At 47.5% G+C, this 23,334-nt stretch overlaps 2 protein-coding genes across 2 annotated transcripts in view; one reads left to right on the top strand and one right to left on the bottom strand.

Annotated features, from left to right (window-relative positions):
• The window catches only part of LOC119175747 (max dimerization protein 1), a 100,428-nt gene extending 87,704 nt beyond the window's left edge, over positions 1-12,724 (bottom strand). The window contains exons 1-3 of the mRNA XM_037426702.2: positions 12,545-12,724; positions 12,268-12,355; positions 11,438-11,467 (exon numbers count right to left, since the gene is read on the bottom strand). Of these exons, the coding sequence (XP_037282599.1) occupies positions 11,438-11,467; positions 12,268-12,355; positions 12,545-12,599 (173 nt within the window). The 5' untranslated portion in view covers positions 12,600-12,724. The remainder of the gene's footprint in view (positions 1-11,437; positions 11,468-12,267; positions 12,356-12,544) is intronic.
• Positions 12,725-15,341: 2,617 nt separating this feature from the next.
• LOC142776813 (uncharacterized) lies at positions 15,342-22,797 on the top strand. The gene is made up of 2 exons (XM_075881168.1): positions 15,342-15,644; positions 22,325-22,797. Exons 1-2 carry the CDS (start codon positions 15,554-15,556, stop codon positions 22,690-22,692), a joined length of 459 nt encoding a protein of 152 aa, XP_075737283.1. The 5' UTR covers positions 15,342-15,553; the 3' UTR covers positions 22,693-22,797.
• The last annotated feature ends 537 nt before the right edge of the window (positions 22,798-23,334 follow it).

Below are 23,334 nucleotides of genomic sequence, written 5' to 3'. Positions count from 1 at the left end.
TACAGAAATTCGCTACCGTTTTCTCCGAGAAGCCAGGCAAAACGGATGTGATTAAGCACGACATTGAGCTGACGGTTAACAAGCCGATCAGCTGTAAGCCGTATCGGGTGTCACCTAGACAGAGAGAGGTACTAGAGGCCGAAATTCGCCGCATGATCGACCTAGGTGTTATCATCGAAGCAGACAGTGATTTCACCTCGCCTTTGATTTTGGTTGAGATTCCGGGCCGTGATCCAAGGCCATGCGTGGACTATCGCCGCCTGAACTCTGTAACAGTCGACCAGACTTACCCTATTCCTAACATTGAAGAGAGGGTAGAGACAGTGTCTAAGGCGAAATACATTTCTACGTTAGACCTTGTTAGGGGGTATTGGCAGGTCCCTTTGACAGAGCGCGCGAGTCGATACGCTGCTTTTATCTCACCCCTGGGCACTTTTCGTCCTTTGATGATGAGCTTTGGGCTCAAGAACGCGCCGTATTGTTTCAGCCGCCTGATGGATAAGGTTCTCCACGGGCTCGAGAAATTTGCGCTGCCTTACCTAGACGATGTGGCGATATTTTCGGACAAATGGGAAGACCATGTTGAACACCTTCGGATGGTTTTGGAACGGGTCAAAAATGCAGGTCTTACGGTAAAGAGAGAGAAATGTCATTTGGGCTGTGCTGAAGTAAGCTATTTAGGGCACATTGTAGGAAATGGGCGTCGTCGACCGTCCGAACTCAAGGTAGCCGCGGTGGTCGGTTATCGTCGTCCCAGCACTAAGACCGAGATGAGAGCATTCCTCGGCCTCACAGGTTACTATCAGCATTACGTCCCGAATTACTCCGAGATTGCCAGCCCTTTGACAGATAGTTTACGCAAGACCGAACCTGTGAACATTCAATGGGACTCTAAAAAGGAAGACGCTTTTCAGAAGCTGAAGCACGCATTGAGTGAGAAACCCGTCTTGAGGGCACCGGATTTTGCAAAACCTTTCACTATTCAGTGTGATGCAAGCGAACGCGGTTTAGGAGCAGTGCTATGTCAGACGGACCAGAGCGGAGAGGAGCGGCCGGTTTTGTATTTGGGTCGCAAATTGAGCAGCAGGGAAGAGGCTTATAGCACTTCGGAAAAAGAATGTGCTTGCATTGTTTGGGCCGTACGAAAACTAGGCTGCTATGTTGCTGGCTCTAAGTTTATTATAGAAACTGATCACTCTCCACTAACCTGGTTACACCAAATGTCACCTAAGAATGGTCGTTTGCTCAGATGGAGCATAGCACTGCAGCAGCACAATTTCGAGGTGCGCTACAAGAGAGGTGGCCTTCATACAAATGCAGACGCCCTAAGTCGAGCGTTTTGACTCGTCAAAAGACGCGGAAGGTTTGTTTGATTTTTTTGTTTACCTTTACCTAGTTTATGTGTACTTTTTTTTTCAATGTGTTACAGTGAGGGCGTAGAGAAATTTTTCACTGACTCCCTCGTTGTCCCGAGCTCTACAGTTTGCTTGTTTAGCTTGATTATAATGTTATCTCGATTCCAAATGGAGTTACGTATGAAAGAGTTACTGGACACTTGTCCCGATTGGTATGCACATTGTTTCCTTGAGCTTAAGTTATTAAGATAAGATGTTTGCTTTGTAAAATCGGAGGCCTGGCGATGAGAGTGGCGTGCACGCGGTGCTTGTCGCATTGTGTGTGGCTGACAAAGGTCGTTTCTTGGAGCTTGTCACCCACTTTTCACCGAAGCGGGGCGCAGAGGCCAGCTCTTGGAGCATTCCAGTTTGACCAGGCCCTTCGAGAAAGCAAGAGCCTTGCCGGAACGTCGCCGACATCGACCCGGCCGAGCTGCATGGAACAACTCGACCTCCCGATGTATCATCTGGCGGCGGGGGTGCTGTTGTGCCTCGCCCAAGTTCCACGTGGTCTTCGCGACCTGCTGGCACCTGGCAGCTGTTGATGAGTCAACCCTGCACCGGGACGGCGACGGACGCGGACAATCTGGAAAAACCACGTCGCCGGCTCCTCTTGACACAAAAGTCGTTGGCCAAGCTTTTGTCAGCCGCCGAGAGCAACACTCCGAAGCAGCGTCGACCCAGCAGCTGTACGGGGTATTCTGCCTTGCTTGAGTCAACCTGGCTGCATCAGGGAGCGACTTTGCGCATGGGATTCCACGTCATCTCGCTGTGGTGCCACGCTGCCGCGTGGGGTCTCCCTCACCAAACAGCGAACTGGGCATGTCTTGCCCCTTTCCTAGGTTCAGAGGGAGGCGGTGTTTGGTTTTCCCTCTTCGGGGACGGAGAGGAAGACGACGATCTCATTGGAGTATCCTGCGCATAAATTTTCTTTGCAAGGGATCTTGGGAAGGCGGACGATGTATAAAAACGCTAGCGCAGAGGCGCTCGTGTGTGATTCTCTTTTCATGTTGTACCACGCTACCATGTAAATACTGTATATAAACATTTTTTTCTCCTTCTCCGGCTTCTCTACTCGTCCTCTCCGGGGACTCGGATGGCCCGAGTCCGCACCACGCTACCCAAAGGCGCAACAGTACGCAGTTAGTGAAAGCTAATGGAACGAACAACTGTTACCGTCAAAATTCGTTTGATGTGCGTCTCGAAGCTCGCGGGCCTTCAAGTGGTGTGCCTCAATGCATAAATACTTCGTTAAAAAAAGCGTACCTTGTACTAGAGACAGCGAATCTGATGGGCCCTTCATACGTGTTGTTGGCCATATTGCGAACTTTCTTTCTTCCTCTATTTTACTTTTTTGCTTTAGTATATATTACGTCGTTTTGGCATCTATTTCCTCGGATTTCTCTCCAGCTCTTTCTCTTGCTCTACTTTCAGTTCCCCTGTGTGTGGGTCGGTGCATTTGTCGTTTCTCTGTACCTTCCTATCGCTCCATTTTTTTCTCTCTCCTTCTGTGCTAAGCCTTACTACAACCCTCTTCCTTGCAACACTATACAATGAAAGAAAGAAGTGCATCCTCACTAACATTGTGTCTATATCGTACTACACTATACGTGCCAAGGGAGCCGAGTGGTCAAGACGCTCGCCTTCACATCACAGGTACGCGAGTTCGAATCACCCCTCACGAAGAATTTATTTCCCCTGGAATTTCTCTCTTCACTCTCTCTGTCTCTGTACCCATTGTCGCGCCCATTAGAGTTATTGCAACCCGCGCCGGGATATAGAGGAGCATGTGCTTAGACAGCGAGGCAGACGAAGAACAAAGCGCCCGCTGATCTCGCGGAGCAGGTGTGGCATTAACAGTCGCCAAGCAGCGCGAGCCGATATAAGAAGTTTCTCGTAGACACCAATGTCTTTCACGGCTGGCCCCTTCGTCGTTAAAATGTGCATACGATGAAGAACTTTCACCGCGAAAATTAAGGTACAAAATGTCGAAAATACATCCCATACATCTTAACAAGCACAGACACCCCAGGCTGACTCCAGCATTTAGTTGTGCGAGCAGTCAATCGAAGGTCTGTCTTTTCGCTGAACAATGACCATAAAGCCTTCAATATCTGCATACGACAGCACCGTAGACAGCACCGTATACGTTCCAAAAGATAACGCTACCAGCTAGGAAGTGCGCGAACTCATCGTCGTCATCATCAGCCTGACTACGTCCACTGCAGGACAAAGGCCTCTCCCATGTTCCGCCAGTTAACTTGGTCTTGTGCTTGCTGCTGCCACTTTATACCTGCAAACTTCCTAATCTCATCTGCCCACCTAACTTTCTGTCTCCCCCCTCACCCAGTTGCCTTCTCTGGGAATCTAGACAGTTACCCTTAATGGCCAGCGGTAATCCTGCCTACGTTCTACATGCCCGGCCCATGTCCATATCTTCTTGATTTCAGCTTTATGATATCCTTAACCCCCGTTTATTCCCTGATCCACTCTGCCCTCTTTTTTCTCTAACGCTTATAACTATCATTTTCCTTACCATCGCTCGCTGTGTGGTCGTCAATTTAAGCTGAACCCTCTTTGTAAGCCCCCTGGTTTCTGGTCCATAGGTAAGTACCGGCAGGATGCAGCTGTTTTATACCTTTCTCTTGAGGGATAGTGGTAATCTACCAATGATGATTTGAGAATCTTTACCAAATGTACTCCATCCCATTTTTAGGTTCGGCGCCACGGTTACCTGTCCTAAGTAGACGTACTCTTTTACAACTTCAAGTGCACTGCTATACCTATCTCGAAGCGCTGTTCTCTTCCGGGGTTGTTGTGCATTACTTTCGTTTTCTGGAGATTAATTTTAAGACCTACCTTCTTGTTCTTGTCTCACTCAGTAATCATGAATAGTAATTCGTCCCCCTAGTTACTCAGCAATTCAATGTCATCGGCGAAGCGCAGGTTACTACTCTCCATTTACACTTATCCCTAACTCTTCCCATTCTACGCCTCTGAATACCTCCTGTAAGTACGCGATAAATAGCATTGCGAAGATCGTATCCCCTTGTCTTACACCTTTCTTTATTGGTATTCTGTTGCTTTCTTTATGAAGCAATATAATAGCCGTTGATCCCCTACAGATTTTTTTCCAGGATGTTTATATATGTTTCGTCGACACCATGATTCTGCAGTGTCTGCATGGCTGCTGATATCTCTACTGAATCAAATGCCTTCTCGTAATCTGTGAAGGCTATGTATAGTGGTTAGGTGTATTCTGAGCATTTCTCTATCACCTGACTGATAGTATGAATGTGGTCGATTGTTGAGTAGCCCGTTCGAAATCCTACTTTTGTTGATTGAATTGCAATGTTGCATTAATTCTGTTAGCAATTACATTAGTAAATAGCTTGTATAAGATGGAGAGCAAGCTGATCGGCCTGTAATTCTTCAAGTCCTTGTCGTCTCCATTCTTATGGATTAAGATGAGGTTCACGTTGTTCTTAGATTCTGGTACCTTCCCCCTCAGGAGACACTTCGTAAACTAGATGGCTTGTTTTTATAACACAATCTGTCTTCCGTGTTTCAGCAGATCTGATGTTACCTGATCCTCACCAGCAGATTTGCCTCTTTGCATTCCCTCCAAGGCTTTTTCTAACTTCTGTCATTAAAGGTGGGATGTCATCTGGGTTACTATACGTTTTTAGATTATGGTCGGGATTGCCCCGGCTACTGTACAAATGTTCGTAAAACTCCTCCGCTACTATCATATTCATAAAAATGGTTACTTTGCCTTCCTTGTCCCTTAGTACATACATATGGTTTTTGCCTATCCCAAGTTTCCTCTTCACCGCTTTGACGCTTCCTCTGTTCTTTAGAGCATGTTCAATTCTTTCCATGTTGTACCTTCTTACATCGAACACCTTACGCTTATTAATCAACTCTGAAGTCTCTGTAAGCTCTATTTTATACGTTTTTGAGGCTTTCATGCTTTGACCTTTCTTAATGACGTTCTTCGCCTCCTGGGACAGATTGCTATAGTGTCATGTCTGGCTGCCGTACCTCCAACTTCCACTACACACTCAGTAATGATACTCGTCAAATTATCATTCATTACATGAACGCTAAAGCCAGTTTCCTCGACAAGAGCCCAGTATCTGTTCTGAAGCGAGATTATGGATTCCTGTACTTTCCCTCTCGGTGCTAGCTCATTGACTGACTTCTTGCATATCAATTTCTGCCATTTCTTCTTCAAGTCTATAGGTGAATTCGAGACCTTACCATTCTATGGTCACTGCATTGCACCTTGTCAAGCACTTCCACATAAAACATAGAATGTTGTGCAAACATAGAATGCGGCAACTATTTTTTTTTCCTGGAAAATGGCTAGTAACATTCACAGAATCTCAATTTTTCTTTTGAGGGATCTTTGGGCGATTGCAGTTCGCGAAAGCCACTAGTGGGGCAAGTAAACAAGGGGCCCCTGGAGCACAACCTAGCAACGACTTCCTCTCGCCACTGTAAACGTGGCGGTAGTCACGCCAAAGTCATCACGCAGAGCATTCGCGAGAATTATTGGAGGTCCGAAAACTGGACTCGATCGGTGACATTCTACCTTGCGGCTAGATTTAATGACTTCGGTTGCACAAGCGCAAACAGTTGCAGCGGAAAACGGAGAAGCGAAAAAAAAAGAACAATAAAGGAAACGATAAGAAGACGCTGTGCGTCAGGGTACCTATACCTGACGATTGGTATACTGCTTCAACGACTGCGGAAGGTCGCTCACGATGGATATCTCGACGTCACAGTTGATAGCAGTAAATGGCCAACTGAAAGACGGCGTTTTTGGCTGCACCTTACTCATAGAGAAACATACTATATGGAGAGTGGCAACTCGAGCCTCTTCGCGGCCCAGCAAGATAAATGATTGATTGATTTGTGTAGTTTAGCGTCCCAAAACCACCATATGATTATGAGAGACGCCGTAGGGTAGGGCTCCGGAAATTTCGACCACCTGGGGTTCTTTAACGTGCGTCCAAATCTGAGCACACGAGCCTACAACATTTCCGCCTCCATCGGAAATGCAGCCGCCGCAGCCGGGATTCGATCCCGCAACCTGCAGGACAGCAGCCGAGTACCTTAGCCACTAGACCACCGCGGCGGGGCGCCCAGCAAGATAGGCTCTGACCAACTGCTAGATAGCGCGCCCATGCTCGCTTGCACTCTTCTGTCCCGGCATATAATAGCCGCCTCGGGAGGTCAATGAAAACATAAGTTTGGCATCAAATTTTTGCAAAGAAGAAACTTTACTGATTTGTACAATTTTCCACATCCGGTTTACAACGTGTCCCATTGAGGACGTTTAATGCCTTAACACAAAAATCAGTAAAGTTTGACTAGAAAGTGTTGTTTTTCTGCATTTATTTTGCCAATAGGGTATAAATTCATGTGGTTTAGATGTGCTGTAGATGTATTCCGTTCGTACACGAATGGGTGTGTAGCCTAGTGGTAAAGACACTCGTTTTCGGAACATGAGGGTACGAGTTCAAATCCCAGCATCGGAAAGAAAAAATTTTGTCATTTTATTTATGCAAATGGCATTATCGGGTCTGACAAGCCACTCGTGGCGCTGAAAGTAGCGCAGTACTTGGGCCGCACGGCTCTACGGAAGTGTCCACTCTTTATGTAAGTATGTTTCCCTATGCCTTACTGACATGCTTGCGGACGCAATATGTGCTATCAAAGAGGAATGCATATTACGCGTTGCAATATCTCGGAAAATGCAGTCTTCGCGCACACGCGACCACAGAGGCCTCTTTTCACAGCAGCGGAAGGCTCTGCAGAGATTGACGTAGTAAACAAAGAGGTCATCGAAGCGTGAAATTTACGATGAGTTTGAGGCAATTTTATGACACTGCGGCTACGTGATGAAAGGCGTCGCCTTGTGTACAGCTCGACGCAATACTGAGGACTTTCTTACGCGTTACGACACGTTCGGGGCGCAAAACATCGAGGCGAGATTTACGGCCTGACCATGGACCAGCATGGTAGCGAGAAGTGGTCGCATTAAAAGTAACAACAACGACGGCGAACTCAATCTGCCTGCCGAGCTATACGTATACATTTCGATACAGCGACAGTAGTAGTTGAAACGGGCTGTTGTGGCCGCCCGCCCTCTAACCACGCGGAACAAGCACTTTAAACACGGCATCGCATAGTATAGCTGAACTGATGCCGCTTGGAATCATGCCAAGCACGCGTTCACAACCACGACAAGAAGGGAACGCCGGCGTCGACTAATCAAAGCGCTTCTCTCGACGCTGGCGGCACAAAGCAAGCGAGCATTGTGCAGCACGAGGCGCAACCGAAAAGCAGCGACGTGCAGCCCAGTCGTGAACACCACCTCACAAAGACTGCAACATGATCGCATTGAGAAAAATCATTACGCTATATTCGTACCTGACGGTAAATTCTCGCCAATACCGAAGCTGAACGTAAATGCCGACTAACGAGAATGAAGACACGCAAAAAAAAAAGACAATTTCGGGCCTGAGGCGCTTTGCCATTGGCCTAGGCCTTATCGATAGCGTAAACTACAACGAACCCGAGCGCGACTGGTCACTGGCGGCACGCGAGATCGCCTCGTGATCGGCACCAATCACGCGGTCAGGGCGTGATTGAGAACTCGGACACGAGCTGCCAAAGAGCCGCCATGTTTTGCCGCGTGAAGGGGGCACAGCTGGTAACATCGCCTGTACACGTCCTCCCAATTGAAGCTCAGAAATTACAAAAGCTGCACCCTGATTGAAAGGTCAGAGTAATTAGGCAAAGCTATTAGAAACTGAACGCACCTTGACCATGTCCGCGATCAAAATAAAAAAAAACTTCAAGCAATCCTTACACTGTACTACATATGAGTACAGTAAAGGCCGTCAACTGCTGCAGGAAGGTCTTTTAAGGAAAAAAAAAAAGCTTAGAGATTATGGGCCTAGGGCCTTTGCAATTTGAAGCAACACAAATTAAGAAACCAAGCTACATATGCTTGTGAGAGTTCTACATAATTTCTTTTATTTTATACATACTGCTGTCTCGATTTCAAGACATAGCAAGAGTGGGTACATATTTTAGTACAAACAACAAAAGAAATAAACCCTAAAATTATACAACAATTATGCAGACAGTTTTACATAAGCTTGTGAACCCGAGACCAGCTGGACGCGATCATGAAGGCAGATATAGGGAACAATCAACGCTGTCATTTTTGGTAAAGGAAGCAGCCAAATTCCGGGTAAGCTGGTGTGCGCAAATACAGCGACACTTTAAAGATGTCCCTGTCTCATCTGCACTGTCTCGTCTGTATTTACGCACACCAGTTTACTCTGAATTACGAACCAACTCGCCCAGCTACAAGTTTTTACTGAAATAGCCAAACAATATTTGTTGTTTTAATCATTACCAAGCGAGTTGTGCTATGCATTCGGAGCATCTACCAACAAAGTGGCTTCGCATCAATGTGACAATATGAGGTTCATCCGAGTTGGAAAGTTATTGGCACGGCGACGTACTCGAATTGGGTTCCCATCGGCACGCTCAACTGAGGCCGAGTGTAAAGCCAGGAAATTTCGGGCTACGCTAACGGTCCGATTGATTTCCGGGCGCTTTACGCGAATATGCCGCACTCACTATAGAAAGCCGCAGCGCACCGATCCCACACCCGCCTTTCCGCAGATTGATTGATTGATATGTGGGGTTTAACGTCCCAAAACCACCATATGATTATGAGAGACGCCGTAGTGGAGGGCTCCGGAAATTTCGACCACCTGGGGTTCTTTAACGTGCACCCAAATCTGAGCACACAGGCGTGCAACATTTCTGCCTCCATCGGAAATGCAACCGCCGCAGGCGGGATTTGAACCCGCGACCTGCGGGTCAGCAGCCGAGTACCTTAGCCATTAGACCACCGCGGCGCGGCACCCGCCTTTCCGCTTTCAGCCTCAGTTTGGCGCTGCGGTACGTCTGAGTGCTCGACTGTCGTACGCCTTCCAGAATGCCATTCACCTCGCGTCCTGCTCCTCCGTACTTCGGTACACGGGAAACGATGCGTGCTCAAGCAAACGGTGAACCGCATTGCCCGCGTACAACGCCAGTAACAGCGCAACGCGCACGAAGCTGAAACGACAACAACGAAAAAAAAATTAAGCATGGCGCGAGAAGTTTCCATGAAGCAACCAAGAGATCGGGTGACTGAGCTTAACGCTAAGCTCACGACATCCCGAGGCAACGCTGAAGAGCAGAGGCTGCAGCTACCAAGGAAAACAATGCTGCACGGGTGGTCGACTTGCAAAAAAAAAAAAAAACATCCAGTGATCACGCTACAGCGGAGATGAGTATTACCTTCATAATCAGTCACGCATTCAGCGTTATTAACAAAGAACGGCTGACGTCACGATCCCGCTAGCAGAAGTATGCACCCTTCGCACTGATCCGTGGCAAGTGAATCGCCCATCCCCGGGAAAACATACCTGATGGCGAAGGCGCCACAAACACGCGTAGTACAAAGGCAGTAGAAATTAGCAGCGGTCCATAACCTCTCAAAGTTTGCAAATAGGAAAAAAAAAAAACAATCGGTGCAAATGTTCAGGCCAATACATGTACACGACTTGCTTCAATGTGGCGCGCCCAGAGAAGGCTGGAAATTCCGTACGTAATTTAGGTACATCATGCTCTGTTACGAAATAATCTGGCGGACCCAATCACATGCGAGTACCACAAAGACCCACATGAGAAACGCGGTGTTGAGTAAGCACTCGTAAAAGTAGCTGGGCAATTATCTTGGTTAGCACATTTCAACGGTAATCGTTTCTTGCGTTACAGCTACTGTGAAGTGCGCCTAGATCCCATCTGGCGCAGAGTGGCTTGTTGCAGTGCTAAGGCATTCCGCCGACTTGCTCACCGAGCGCAGATTTTTCGCCGCGGTACAAACACCAACGCATGCAACGACCGGACGCACTACGGCGCCAACGTGCAAAAAAAAAAAAAAAGAAAAAGAGGACGTTCAGCCTGTTACAGCAGGGCCTCGGCTATGCAGCGGAAGCAAACGAACAGCGCGCGCCGTCGCCCGAGCAAAGTATTCTCGCCTGCGCGTCGGCATGCACAGCCAGGGACGCCCTTGAAACGGCAGCTGGCGGAGCACACATAAAGCCCGTATGCCGCAATAATTGATAGCATCGATCTCGAGCACGTTACAGCGTGCACGCCGAGTGCATTTGAGCGTCGCAAGAAGCGTCAGCGCAGGGAGAGCGCCGATCGATGGAGCTCGTCGCCTAGCACATTTCGCGCAACGCCGGCCAAAAACCACGCGCAGCTGGTTGGACCACGAGCGCCCCACGGTTTGGCGACCAGGTCAGACGCGCGTGGCCGTCGCCCGACCGCGGGCCGCTTCTGGCACCAGGCTGCGACACCTGCTCGCATGGCCACAGTCCGCCGCAGGCGAGCCCGTATAAATAGAGCTACATTCCCAGCTCGCGCCTCCCCGCCCCCAAGCACGCCGACGCAAAAGCTTGAAGGTCAACTCCAGCGGTCACTGCCTGCCCAAATCGGTTTAGTATGCTGGACGCTCTCGAGCTCGTGCACATTTGGCGCCACACCAAGCCGCCGGCGATACCTTCCCTCCTCGACGACTTCGTCATTCAAAGGAGCAAGCCTCGGAACGACCGCAGAATCCGTAATACGCGCGCGCCAATAAAAACAAGTCCCCGAGCCGATCAAAACAACATGCGACCACCAGTGCACTCTGAATCGATCTGAAACCGGCAGCGCGTCTGAAGATTGACACGCACAAGTTCGCCCCATAAACCACAAGTTGGACAGAGTCAGAGGGGAGCTGCGAACCGGAGGTCACCGAACTTTTTTTGCTGTCAAATTGTTGGCAGAAAATTTTTTTTTTTTTGGCAGCGAGCCAAAGCCACACTTTAAAGCTAGTTTATAGCACTATGTACAGTACGCCTACGAGAGGGGTATAACGGTTCACGTGCATACGAGGAGCACAAACTTGGTCTCACCTGTTTTTCTCAAGCTCGTTATGGGTGGTCCTGCGGAAGGAAAAGAATATGAAAGTGTGAGTTTGAAGTGCGCATCGCTAAATTACATAAATGCCTAAGTTTTTACAGGGTCTAATCGTGCATGCTTTTTATTTGCATTACAAAAAAAAATGTAGCGCAGAGCAGGGCTCACAACACCATTAGCAAGGACCGACTACGAAGTGCACAAATGTCGTAACGTTGTCGATCCCAGCCTATCCCGTTCTTTCTAAAAGCGCACTGCACTCACGTGACTGCATTCCGAGCTTATTCCGCAATGGCTGATCAGCTGGTGCGACGGCATGTGACCCAGCAGTCGGCAACCAGCGCCGCTCCAAGCGTACATCTGCGAATTGCGACAGGGCTCGACGCCGAGCAGCAGAGGCGCGCGCTCATTTTGGAGGCCCGGACTCGGCATCAGCGACTTCGGCTGAGCCGCTAACCCTAGCGTAATCGGGGTCTAATGACATTTAGGCTTACGCTACTATAGAACGGCCGCGCGAACAGCAGAGACCAGCGCTCACTTTTCCGACACCGAGGCTCAGGTGACAGCCACTCGAAGCCTGCTGGTGGCAGCTGCAACTCCGACCGTGTTGCTACGGGCGCCAGCGTCACTCTAGGCGCCTATAGCATCGTAAGAGCAGTTGCGCCGGGCTCGCTGTTATTGATTCGCTACCTGGGGCCCGGAGATGCGACGGCGCGCTTAAGAAATTGCAATGAAGGGGCCTACAAGCAAGGGATAGGCGTTCCGTCACGCGATCTCCAGGATAGGCTGCGCCGCGAGAAGGTAAACATCGCCGTGCGCTGCTGACCTGTTCCCTTGAGTCTTCTTCGCCTTCGGCTTCTTCTTCGGGAGATCGACAGGAATCGGCATAGTGGACGCATAGCCATGCTCGGCTTCTGCAAGAAAAATTGAGAGAAGAAAAAAATGCGGCCCTCAGGAGACCAAGTTTGTAAGCACGCACGCCCCGTGTCAAAATCAGCTGATCAAAAAACGGTTGGCGTCCATGTTGGAAGCTAACGTGTGCCCTCCGGAGATCGGCAGCGAAGCAGAAATTAGATCGGCTGGGCTGTACAAGATATACTTACCCCGCTCTCGCCGTTCGATATATTCAGCAGCTTGCAGCAACGTGTGGATGCTCATAGTTAATCCAAACCAAAGCGATCACACTCGCGAAGAAATATGGGCGAGAAAGAAGGCAGCCTCCGTGGCCGACGCAGCGATGGTGACGGTTTGGAACGCGCGAGAACGAAGCCCTCTTGCGAGCGCACCCGCAAACAAACTGACGTCGCGAGACGTCACGCGCTCACCCATTCGCTCCGACGGAGCCCGAACTTTACCGAGCTTTCCCGAACACACTCTTGCCGCACGCGCACGCGCCGAGCCATTTCCGAAGCGCTGCGGCCAATGGGCGACTGTGTTTATAAGGCACCACCACGCTCGCATGGCCACGTGGTTTCCACGCCCTCAGCTGAAATACAGCTGTCTCGCATAGGAGCTGCTCCTACACTTGGCCATGGCTGCCGCGTCCCGGCGCGAGCTCGCCCGGCCAACCTTCGACGCGATCGATGCGGTGCGCTGCTGCGCCCCGTGAACTGTCACAGTCGTCGATGATCATTAAGTGTTAAAATACACATAACCACGCAACCTATCCGTCTCTCTACAATTGAGCGAGTTCGCTTCATGTTCGTACTGACAGTACCTAATGCTTTACTTGTTGTTTGTTTTGTTTCGTCTAGAAATCATGCGATAGTAGCCTTCGCAATAATCCAATCGGCGCTTCGGTACAGCAGGAAGAAGGTGGTGTGGAGCAGTGTCTTTCTTGGCAAAATTAACAACAGTGCTTCATATTACGACATTTCTCGCGCTGCTTGAAACTTTTGAAGGTAAAGCGGGCGCGTGTGCATTACATGCGCCCAAGTGCAAAACCTCACATTCATTGCGAGTGATCGCTTTGGATGCTGCCCATACGGCGGCCCGACTGTTCAAGGTCGCCAGGTTGAACGCACCACCGCTGTCAACGGCCCGATGACACCTCGTCAAGGGAGTCACCTCTCCGACCGCTGCGGCCGGCGGCGTGACCGCACCTCCAGTCGGGACGCGCTGCTTTGTCGCCTTGGTTGCATGTTGTTATCGCGCTACAGCTGCGGCCGCACCCGACGTCATCCGCGGCGGCGACCTTGGAAGAGCAGGCGCTCTGTCGACGCCAAGCAGTCTCAATCGGCGGCGGCGGCGGTTCCGCAAATAGGAGCGCGCCTTTGTCGTCATGCCAGCGCCACGTACCGCGTGCTAGGGCCCTGGATACAGGACGACGCGGCTACGGGAGAAGCTCGCCGATCGCACAGTCGGACCGCTCCTCGTTACGCGCGCTGCTCGGATTCTCGGCCGAGGCTCGCACGCCGCGAGGCCTGGAAGCCGACCTTGGGAAGGTTGCCTTTCGAGCAGCCCTCCGGCGCGCGCCCGAAATAACCAGCTTGAATGCTTAGCTGAATAACCGCTGCCGTTGGTCGCAGCCAGTTTCAGCTAAACCACGTGACACGCGCGCGGGCTCTTCGAAACGCTTTGGGAACGCCACCATGCAAGGCGGGTCGGACATGCGCGTCTGAAAACATAGCCAGGTTTAAGAAACATGCCTAACAATGACGCGGAAATCAATGGCGTCCAATGAACTTTGTGAGAACAGCTGCGTTTGTTTACGCGTAAATCGAAGGGAAAATAAAATGCTGCCGGTGTTTTAAGCAACAGCAGAAAAATATAACAAGGTCAGCGCTCTTTGCTACCTCGAAGAATGCTTCTTCGCTCGAAGAACCTTCGGAGCTATCAAAAATAAACAAAATACACACTTAGACAATCCTGACTTGAAGAACGATAGAAGCGATCTCGTCGTCAAAAAAGGTATGTTGAAAAAAAAGTTATATGGCTCTTAATCACGAGGCTCTGCCTGACTTCTGAACATGTGTTATAAATACTCTATATATATATATATATATATATATATATATATATATATATATATATATATATATATATATATATATATATATATATATATATATATATATATATATATATAATACTCTCGGCAATAGAATGTATGTGTGCATGTTATGAGTGAAGTGATTTTCGAATTCGGCGCGGCAAGATGGACTACTGACAATGTGTTACGTGCGCCAGTGCGGCAAACACTGTCCATTGAAAAAGAAGAAAAACACAAAATCGCAGAAATTTTATTATTTCTCCCCCCCCCCCCTTTTTTTCTTTTTTGTACATTGCGCCAAAATAATTTCACAGTCAAAACACAGTAATCATATTCCGCTAGTCTAGAAAACCTAAAGGTATTGACTTGCATTAATCACCGGCTTCTAGGCCAATTCCTCTTAGTGGGTGAGAGCCACAAAAGAAAGGAACAAGCAAGCAAGATCCATTTAGCTATTACATTGTAATGATTCAACCTTCAGAAGAATTTTATATAACGAATACACCTCAGATATTCAACAAATTCTTTTATTTCTCTTCTTACCATTTTTTTTTCACATTGTGCAAAATTAATCCCACAAAGTCAAAACAAGGTAATCCTATTCCCCTAGCCTGGATAACCTAAAAGTAGTGACTTGCATTAACCACCAGCTTCTTCGCCAATCCCCCTTGGTGGGTGAGAGCCACAAAAGAAAGGATCAAGCAAGTAAGCAGAGCGACGGCATCGAAGAAGGAGAAAGAAGAAGAATCGTGCTGGGGCTTGGAAGAACGGGGGTTTCCTTCGACGCGAAGAATAGAATGGTAAGTTCATCATTGAAAAAAATTCCAAAATCGAGCATATTCATTAAAAAAGTTAACATTTCGCAATTATTAACATTTGCTTTTGAACAACAAGACATTGTTCGTTTCATGGCCGATGAACTCCTGGCGCAAGTGGGTTGCGCCAGGATAAAAAAGACAAAAAAAGAACGCGGCTGCGGCGCACGAGCTCATCGCGTGCAGGTACCGAGGTGTCCAGGCCAAGCCGGCGACGAGAACCACTGGCTCCAGTTGACCATTCGACCGCCATCGAAGCTAGTTCCTGGCACGGCCTAGTGTTCCAGCTCAAGACAGCGCAGCAGATGGTGTCATCTACCGAGAGCGGGAGCGAGCCGTCGGCCTACGGGCCCGAGCACTCCAACAACCACAGCTTTACCGCTGGACTGTCGAAAGGTATGAACCGCTGGTGAGCCGTATCTATCTCCTCGCGCGTCTGGACTCAAGCACCCGAGAGACTGTTGAGACTCGTAGAGGTTTCCCCTCGTTAACGAGAACCGCCGCTGTTTGTAAGATTACCTTTTGTGTATCTTAAAATCCCCCTTTTCGTGTCCTTTTCTTTAAATATATATTTTCAGGCAATGAAACGCTCACCTCCTTTTCTCTCCAGAGAATAACGTTTCTCAGCTAGCCCGACTGGCTTTATTCACCGAACCTGCCACAGTGCACAATAAATGAAGAGTGTTCCACGTTAGAAACAAGTATTTAGTGTATGGTTAACTGCAAACGAATTAAACGAGTGATATCTGGATTGTCATTAAATGACACTCGTTAGGGTATACTTTAAATGGCTTTTTATTAGCCTATCAACCGAGATGAATTCTGTAATTTTTTTTTCAATATTCACTTGAGCGCCAAGTGATTTTCGTGGCGTTCTAGATGACATTCTAGACCCCCCCCCCCCCTCTTTTTTTTCAGCTTACTACACGTTACCGTTGGTGATTTTCTTGCTGATATGTGGGGTTTAACGTCCCCAAACCACCATTAGATTGAGAGACGCCGTAGTGGAAGCCTCCGGAAATTCCGACCACCTGGGGTTCTTTAACGTGCACCCAAATCTGAGCACACGGGCCTACAACATTTCCACCTCCATCGGAAATGCAGCCGTCGCAGCCGGGATTCGATCCCACGACCTGCGGGTCAGCAGCCGAGTACCTTAGCCACTAGACCACCGCGGCGGGGCGCTGGGGATTTTCTTCAGTTAGCTATGAAAGAAATCCTTCTAGATATGAAACAATAAAACCGCTTGGCCGCGCACATTCACTGCAGAGCTCTCAAATGTTCTTCGACGGAAGCAGCCGTGCCGAAAAGAGAGGCCAGGCATCGGCTTCCCAGTGCATCAGCATTGTTGACGGCGGTCACAAGGCAGGGAAGCGTCATTGTCCCATGATGCTTTACGCGCACGGTTCTCTGGCTCGAAGCACGCGCGAGAACGCTGCAATACGCTTGCGCAGTTTTATCATTTCATATCTCACAGGATTTCCTTAAACGCCGGAGAAAATCACCACGCAGTATGCAAGTACGTTACCACAACAAGTTGGATCCGTCTTTCTTGGGATGCCCCCTACCACGTAACGAGGCGCACTTGAATCTAAAGCCAATATTTAAAATTTCGCATAATTCATTTTGTTCAACCACTCATATTCAATATAACAAAATACTGCAACTGCCACATGACGGAAAATTATACGTCGATAACTTTATTCAGTTGTATGGCTACCAAACGCCCCGCCACGCTGGTCTAGTTGCTAAGGTACTCGGCTGCTGACCCGCAGGTCGCGGGATCGAATCCCGGCTGCGGCGGCTGCATTTTCGATGGTGGCGGAAATGTTGTAGGCCCGTGTGCTCTGATTTGGGTGCACGTTAAAGAACCCCAGGTGGTCGAAATTTTCGGAGCCGTCCACTACGGCGTCTCTCATAATCATACGGTCGTTTTGGGACGTTAAACCCCACATATCAATCAATCAATCTATCTATAGCTACAAAATTTTTTGAATTCGAAGCGTTTCTTCAGCAAACTGCAGTCACTTTGAGCGTTTCTATCTATCTATCTAGCCGCCTATGTTAGGGTGCCCTCGTGATCGCCTGCTTAACACGGGGTAGACAAAAATTAGTGTGGGAGGGTTTCGAAGAATTCACCTGCATGGTCATGATATGAATAACGTGAAAAGCCCATCGCTTACGTCGTCAGAACCTTTGCTGCAGACACGTGTGGCACATGCCCGTCTGGCCGCGGTATCCGGTTATGCGCCCAGGTGATTGAAAGTTTATCTGTATAACGGTGAGAACAGATAATTTAAATGCGAGAGCTTTAAGAAAAATTGATATCGGAAACGTTAACGTGACGAATGCAAAGAAAAAAATTCCGCCATATCCACGAAGTGAATGATGATGAGTGGGCGAAGCTCCGGAGCTAAACCTGGTAAACCATGAATCCTCTGTATATTTTGCCCACTCGATTTTATTACATCGCTCCCCCTAGCGTACGTCGCCGCACTAAGTCGAACGATTGCCTTCAACCAATGACACGCGCCATATGTGACATCATTCCTATTTTATAAGATCTCGCGTCTTTCATCAACTACAAGTACCGCTTTCTAGTTTATAACATCTTGCATCTTTTCATCATCAGCTACAAGTACCACCATCTAGTAAACACTACAAGAACTAAACGAGAGGTGGCTACATACAGGAGACGGTACCGCCATCTAGTGAACACTGCAAGAACTAAACTAGAGGTGCTAGAGGTGACTACATACAGGCTACAGGGGACGCACAGCCCACGCCCTAAGGAGCTTCGCCCCTAAAAATATCAGGGTCCAAGCAGGAATCGATCCCAAGCATTCTACGTGGCAATGAAGTATTTAACACACAGCCACGCCAGGTTTTTAAATTTCTTTTGAAGAAGGTCCTATGCACGAGTAATGATTATACGTGTGGTCTAATGTGCCGAAACCACCATATGATTACGAAAGACGCCGTAGTGGAGGGCTCCAGAAATTGAGACCACCTGGGATTCTTTGACGTGCACCCAAATCTGAGCACACGGGCCTACAACATTTCCGCCTCCATCGGAAATGCAGCCGTCACAGCCGGGATTCGATCCCGTGACTTAACGGGGGCACGAATAATGTAGGTAAACGGCAGTTGTGCATGGTTGCAGTGCTGGCTACCTCCTAGTTTTATACAATTACGCATGAACTCCTATGGTACGGGCGTCACATCGTGTTAACGTCACTTGCACACTTACGCGTCATGAGCTGAAGTTGGTCTACGTAGCACTATCCCGGGGTATATATATATATATATATATATATATATATATATATATATATATATATATATATATATATATATATATATATATATATATATATATATATATATATATATATATATATATATATATATATATATATATGTGTGTGTGTATGTATCATCGCAAGCACAAGAGCTACATACATATAAGCTTACCGGTTCTGATGTTGGCAATACTCATCCTGTTTGGCATCGTTATGCGACTGTAAACAACTGCTACTATAAAGCTTATGTGACTGTTCAACATATGTCAGTGCATACATTTGTACATATCTTTAGGATCAGTTTGTAACGTTTCGCTCAATAAAAAATAACACCAAAGCCACCGGCCCTCCACAGCAATGATTCCCATGGTTTCTATCATGTGCCACTTTCCGGACTTTGAACAAGGTCACCGGACTCTCCAGTGTGCCATGAGAAAATTGGATGATAGTCATATTACTCGGGGAGAAAAGATCCGGGGTGCATGGTCTCGCATTCAGCCGAGAAAGCCACTCGAGGCCTTTTACAATTTTTGAAGGCAACATCACTGAGCGACCCCCTTGTGACACTCTGCAGTGCGTGTGTGATGTGTATTGTCCATCTCCACCTCTCTATTTTACTCCCTTATTCCTCACTCTCAACGTGTATAGGTTAACAAACAGAACATAGTCTAACCTCCCTACCTTTCCTACATTCTCTCTCTGGCATGGTACGGGGTATCTGCGAAAATCTTTAAAATCGTTGCTTGTACAACTACGCGAAAAACTTACGGTACGTGCGTTCCGCCCTTACCGCCTGTGCTAGTTCAAATGCCAATATCGCACAGCCGCTCGGCGAATCGAAAAGGTCGCGGAGAGGCTGAGTCACTGACTGCCTCAACTCCGCCGCGTACACACTCCGCCGTTGGCATTTTTGATTCCGGCACAGAACGCCTCTACAGCATTTGACTTTCTGTATACATGAGGTCATCGGTACTGTGCATGCTGTTTACAACTCTACACGCACATCAGCAAAGAAGAACGCGTTTCTTCCGCACTGTGCGTCAGCACATCGGATAGGAATGACAATAGCTGGACATTCTTTCTCTGATCAGGCCTCTTTGATTATTAATCAGCACTGCCTATTGCACTCGTTTTTTTTTTCAATTTGTTTTCAAATGAAAGTCCTAAGAACATTATAAGATGTAACTGCAGTTTAAAAATGAACAAATCGGTTATACTAGACGAACCAGAGGCCACGAGAAATGGTCACCCCCATGATTGCCCGCAACCTAACAATCACTGGCTTTCAATGTAACCCCAGTTTTTAAAGAAACATCAGAGGCAGAGTGTCAATTTTGCCAATGTTTGCGAAACAAATACGCAATTTTTTAACGTCTGACCCTCAAGACAAGAAGCTGTCAGTTCCTACTACTACATATTCGATTTGAAACACTCCATAGTGTAATAACTTCTTTTATATACCTGGGCTAATGTATATATATATATATATATATATATATATATATATATATATATATATATATATATATATTTCACTACGTACGCGTATGTTGCCCAAAATGTACGTGACCGTTGCCTTGTGTATCCTGCAGTAGTCGGCTTATTCACATTTCATTAGGGCTTGAAGTGGCTAACACTGAGTCTAAATGGCAGCGCATGAACAATATCACAATACGTGTGCTTCAGTAGTGCCATCCTCCGTCGCATATAGCCGTAATAGAGATTTCTAGGTTTCTTCAGTGGTTCCTATAGTAACAGGCGCGCTATCCTGGCCGCGTCTTGGCATCTTGTTCTCCTCCTACTATAGCTCACACCCGCTATATTGAAATTCTCTAAAGAATGATAATGATGACGATGCCTCTATCACGGCTCACAGTCACTCAGAGGGTTGGCTAAGAATTCATTATATGAATTTTTTTAGAGATTTCAAGTAAAAGATATTGGTAACGAAGAAAAAAAAACACACTTAAACACAAAAAGAGTGCAATAGTTTTTTTTACCATTCTGATCAGACAGTATAGCCTTTATCTTTATCTTCAATAAAAAGTACACTAACTACAGTAAAATTGAAACTTCTCTTTTTAGTTAGCTCATTACATTTCTAATGATACCTATACACGTAGGAATTTAAAGCCGCATTTGTTTTGCTTCATGAAAGCAAACGGCGTCAATAGCGCTTCTGTGGCTGAACCCCAGAGACGAAGCACCAAAGTCAAGTATATTGCCAATTGTGACATTCAGCGCAAGGCTAGCGAAAGGAATAACAACCAGTCAATTTCTTAGTATAGTAATCTGTAACGGCAGCATGACAAAAAATGACGTTCTGTTGCTTCCATGTTTAAACAAAATTGCACAAGGACGATATCGCCCGACCATCCCTGTGAAGATATATATATATATATATATATATATATATATATATATATATATATATATATATATATATATATATATATATATATATATGAGATCTAACAGACAGTAATGCCAAGGAGTGTATAGGGGAAGTTATTAGAACAAATGAAATGTAAATAAGAAGAAAGAAAGGTGGGTGAAAAAATAACCAGCCGTGAGCAGGAATCGAACCTACGACCTTCGAATAACGCGTTCGATGCTCTAACCACATATAAACCCAAAAAAAAGTGGATGGAGGGAAGGCCGCTGTGATAGCTCAGTGGTTAGAGCATCCCATCCCATCACGCCCCGCCGCGGCGGTCTAGTGGCTAAGGTACTCGGCTGCTGACCCGCAGGTCGCGGGATCGAATCCCGGCTTCGGCGGCTGCATTTTCGATGCAGGCGGAAATGTTGTAGGCCCGTGCGCTCCTATTTGGGTGCGCGTTAAAGAACCCCAGGTGTTCCAATTTCCGGAGCCCTCCACTAAGGCGTCTTTGGTATAGTGGTTTTGGGACGTTAAACCCCATATATCAATCAATTATTCAAACTTATTCTATCACGGTGGTAAATAGTTTGCCTCAATTGTAGAGTTCTACTCCTTTTATTTTGAAATAAAGGAGTTTGAATAAAAGATACACAACAGCCGGGCACTTGAAAGATAGGTGCGCGAAGGTTTCCTCTGTCCACGGCTTACCAGTGAAGTTCTGTAGTGACAACGGGCCCCCTTTTAGTAGCCAAGAGTTCCGTGAATTTTTGCACGAACTAGGAGTCACCCACGTGATGTCAAGCCCTTATCGCCCTCGCGCAAATGGCATGTGCGAAAGGGCAGTTAAAGAAGCAAAAACGCCGCTGAAGAAGTGTTCGTATAACAGCCCAGACTTCCATTTAGCTCTGAGTTGCGCAATACTCCACATGATGCTGTTCTGATGTCACCTGTGCAGAGGCTGATGGGTCAACAGACGAGAACACAGCTCCCGGTTTCCTCCTGCCCTCTGAAGCCGCCACCATTGACCAGATCGCTGCTATCACTGACCTCACTTTGTTTAAAAACGCCCTCTCTAACCATTTCGCGTAAATTCGCCACTTAAGTCACGCTGTGTTTTCTCTTATTAGTTTTTTGTGTGCGCGTGTCATTCAAAGACGCAACCATGTTGAACATTGTTGTTACAACCACCCTGCCTCTTCTTCACATCACGCAGTCTATCTTTTCTTTTATGGTTTTCAGATCGCCATTGTGCGCATATATTTTGATTGGCTGTATTTCCCGATTTTTTGTACGATGTATACCTGCTCCTCTCTGTAATGCTTCGGCCTTGAGAGTAAATAAATGAAATGAAATGAAATGAAATGAAACGAAAGAAGGTGCACTCCCGCCTCCAGGAGATTCGCCACAAGCAGAGGGTTTACGACAGTCGAGGTGCTCGGGACCTGCGCGCCCTCGAGCCCAGTCCGAGGGCATTGTTGTACGACACCCACACACGGACGGGATCACTGGTCGTGTTGCTGGGTCGGCGGGAGCTCCACGCTCCGTACTGGTAGATGGGCGAGAGATGGGACGCACACGGGAGAATCTCCGGGAGGTTGCTGATCTACCAAGCCCGGACACTACCGTAGCACCTTCCCCAGGCTCGCCAGGCTCGGGTGCAGTTCCAGAGCCACCACTTCCACGAAGAAGTACTCGGGAACGTCGCAAGCCTCGCCGGTACCCCATGCCAGAGCAATATTTCACAAAGGAAAGAAAGATGTGACCGAGTTGGCACGGCCGTGGTAGCGAGCGCAACCTGTCGCTCTTCCGTAAGCGTGACGTCACCCGCCTGGCCTTCTTCCGTCACTATCGGCAATAAAGTTGTCGTTTGAACCATGCCATTGGCTCGTACACCACCATGTTCAACCAAGACATGGTCGTTTTTTAAACACTCCATAAAGTCGGACATCTCGATAAACTACTCATGAGACACGCTAGTTGGACGACAGTAAAAACCAATCACCATTCATTTTCCGTTTTCCATCTGCATTCGACAAAAGGCTGCCTCTACATCAAGAAGTGTGCACTGCAAATGAACTCAAGGTATGCTATTCTTAACTAGTGTAAAAACACCTCCACAATGAGAATTTCTATCTTGTCGAAAGCAATGCTAGGTTGCCGGGAAGATTTCAGAATCAAGAACAGAAGAATCTAACTATGACTCGGTGCCCAACAGCGCAACCGTGGGCTGAAGAGGACGCAGCAGGCATTGAAAATTATCTGTCTTATTCTTAATTATCCTGCAATTTATTATAGAACATTTTAAAGGCAGCCTTGCTGTACGCTTATCAAAAGGTCACAGCTGGACTACCTCTTCCGTTGAATTATCGAACTGAAAACGTCTTCACCGTAAATGAAGCGCGTC

Source organism: Rhipicephalus microplus, chromosome X (assembly GCF_043290135.1).
Source record: "Rhipicephalus microplus isolate Deutch F79 chromosome X, USDA_Rmic, whole genome shotgun sequence".
Classification (NCBI taxonomy): domain Eukaryota; kingdom Metazoa; phylum Arthropoda; class Arachnida; order Ixodida; family Ixodidae; genus Rhipicephalus; species Rhipicephalus microplus.
This window is presented reverse-complemented; position numbering and strand designations above follow the sequence as displayed.

Coding starts and splice junctions, on each gene's coding strand:
- LOC142776813 (XM_075881168.1), top strand. CDS start 15,554: ATGGTGTCATCTACCGAGAGCGGGAGCGAGCCGTCGGCCTACGGGCCC. Junction 15,645..22,324: donor TACCGCTGGACTGTCGAAAG/GTATGAACCGCT, acceptor TCCCGCCTCCAG/GAGATTCGCCACAAGCAGAG.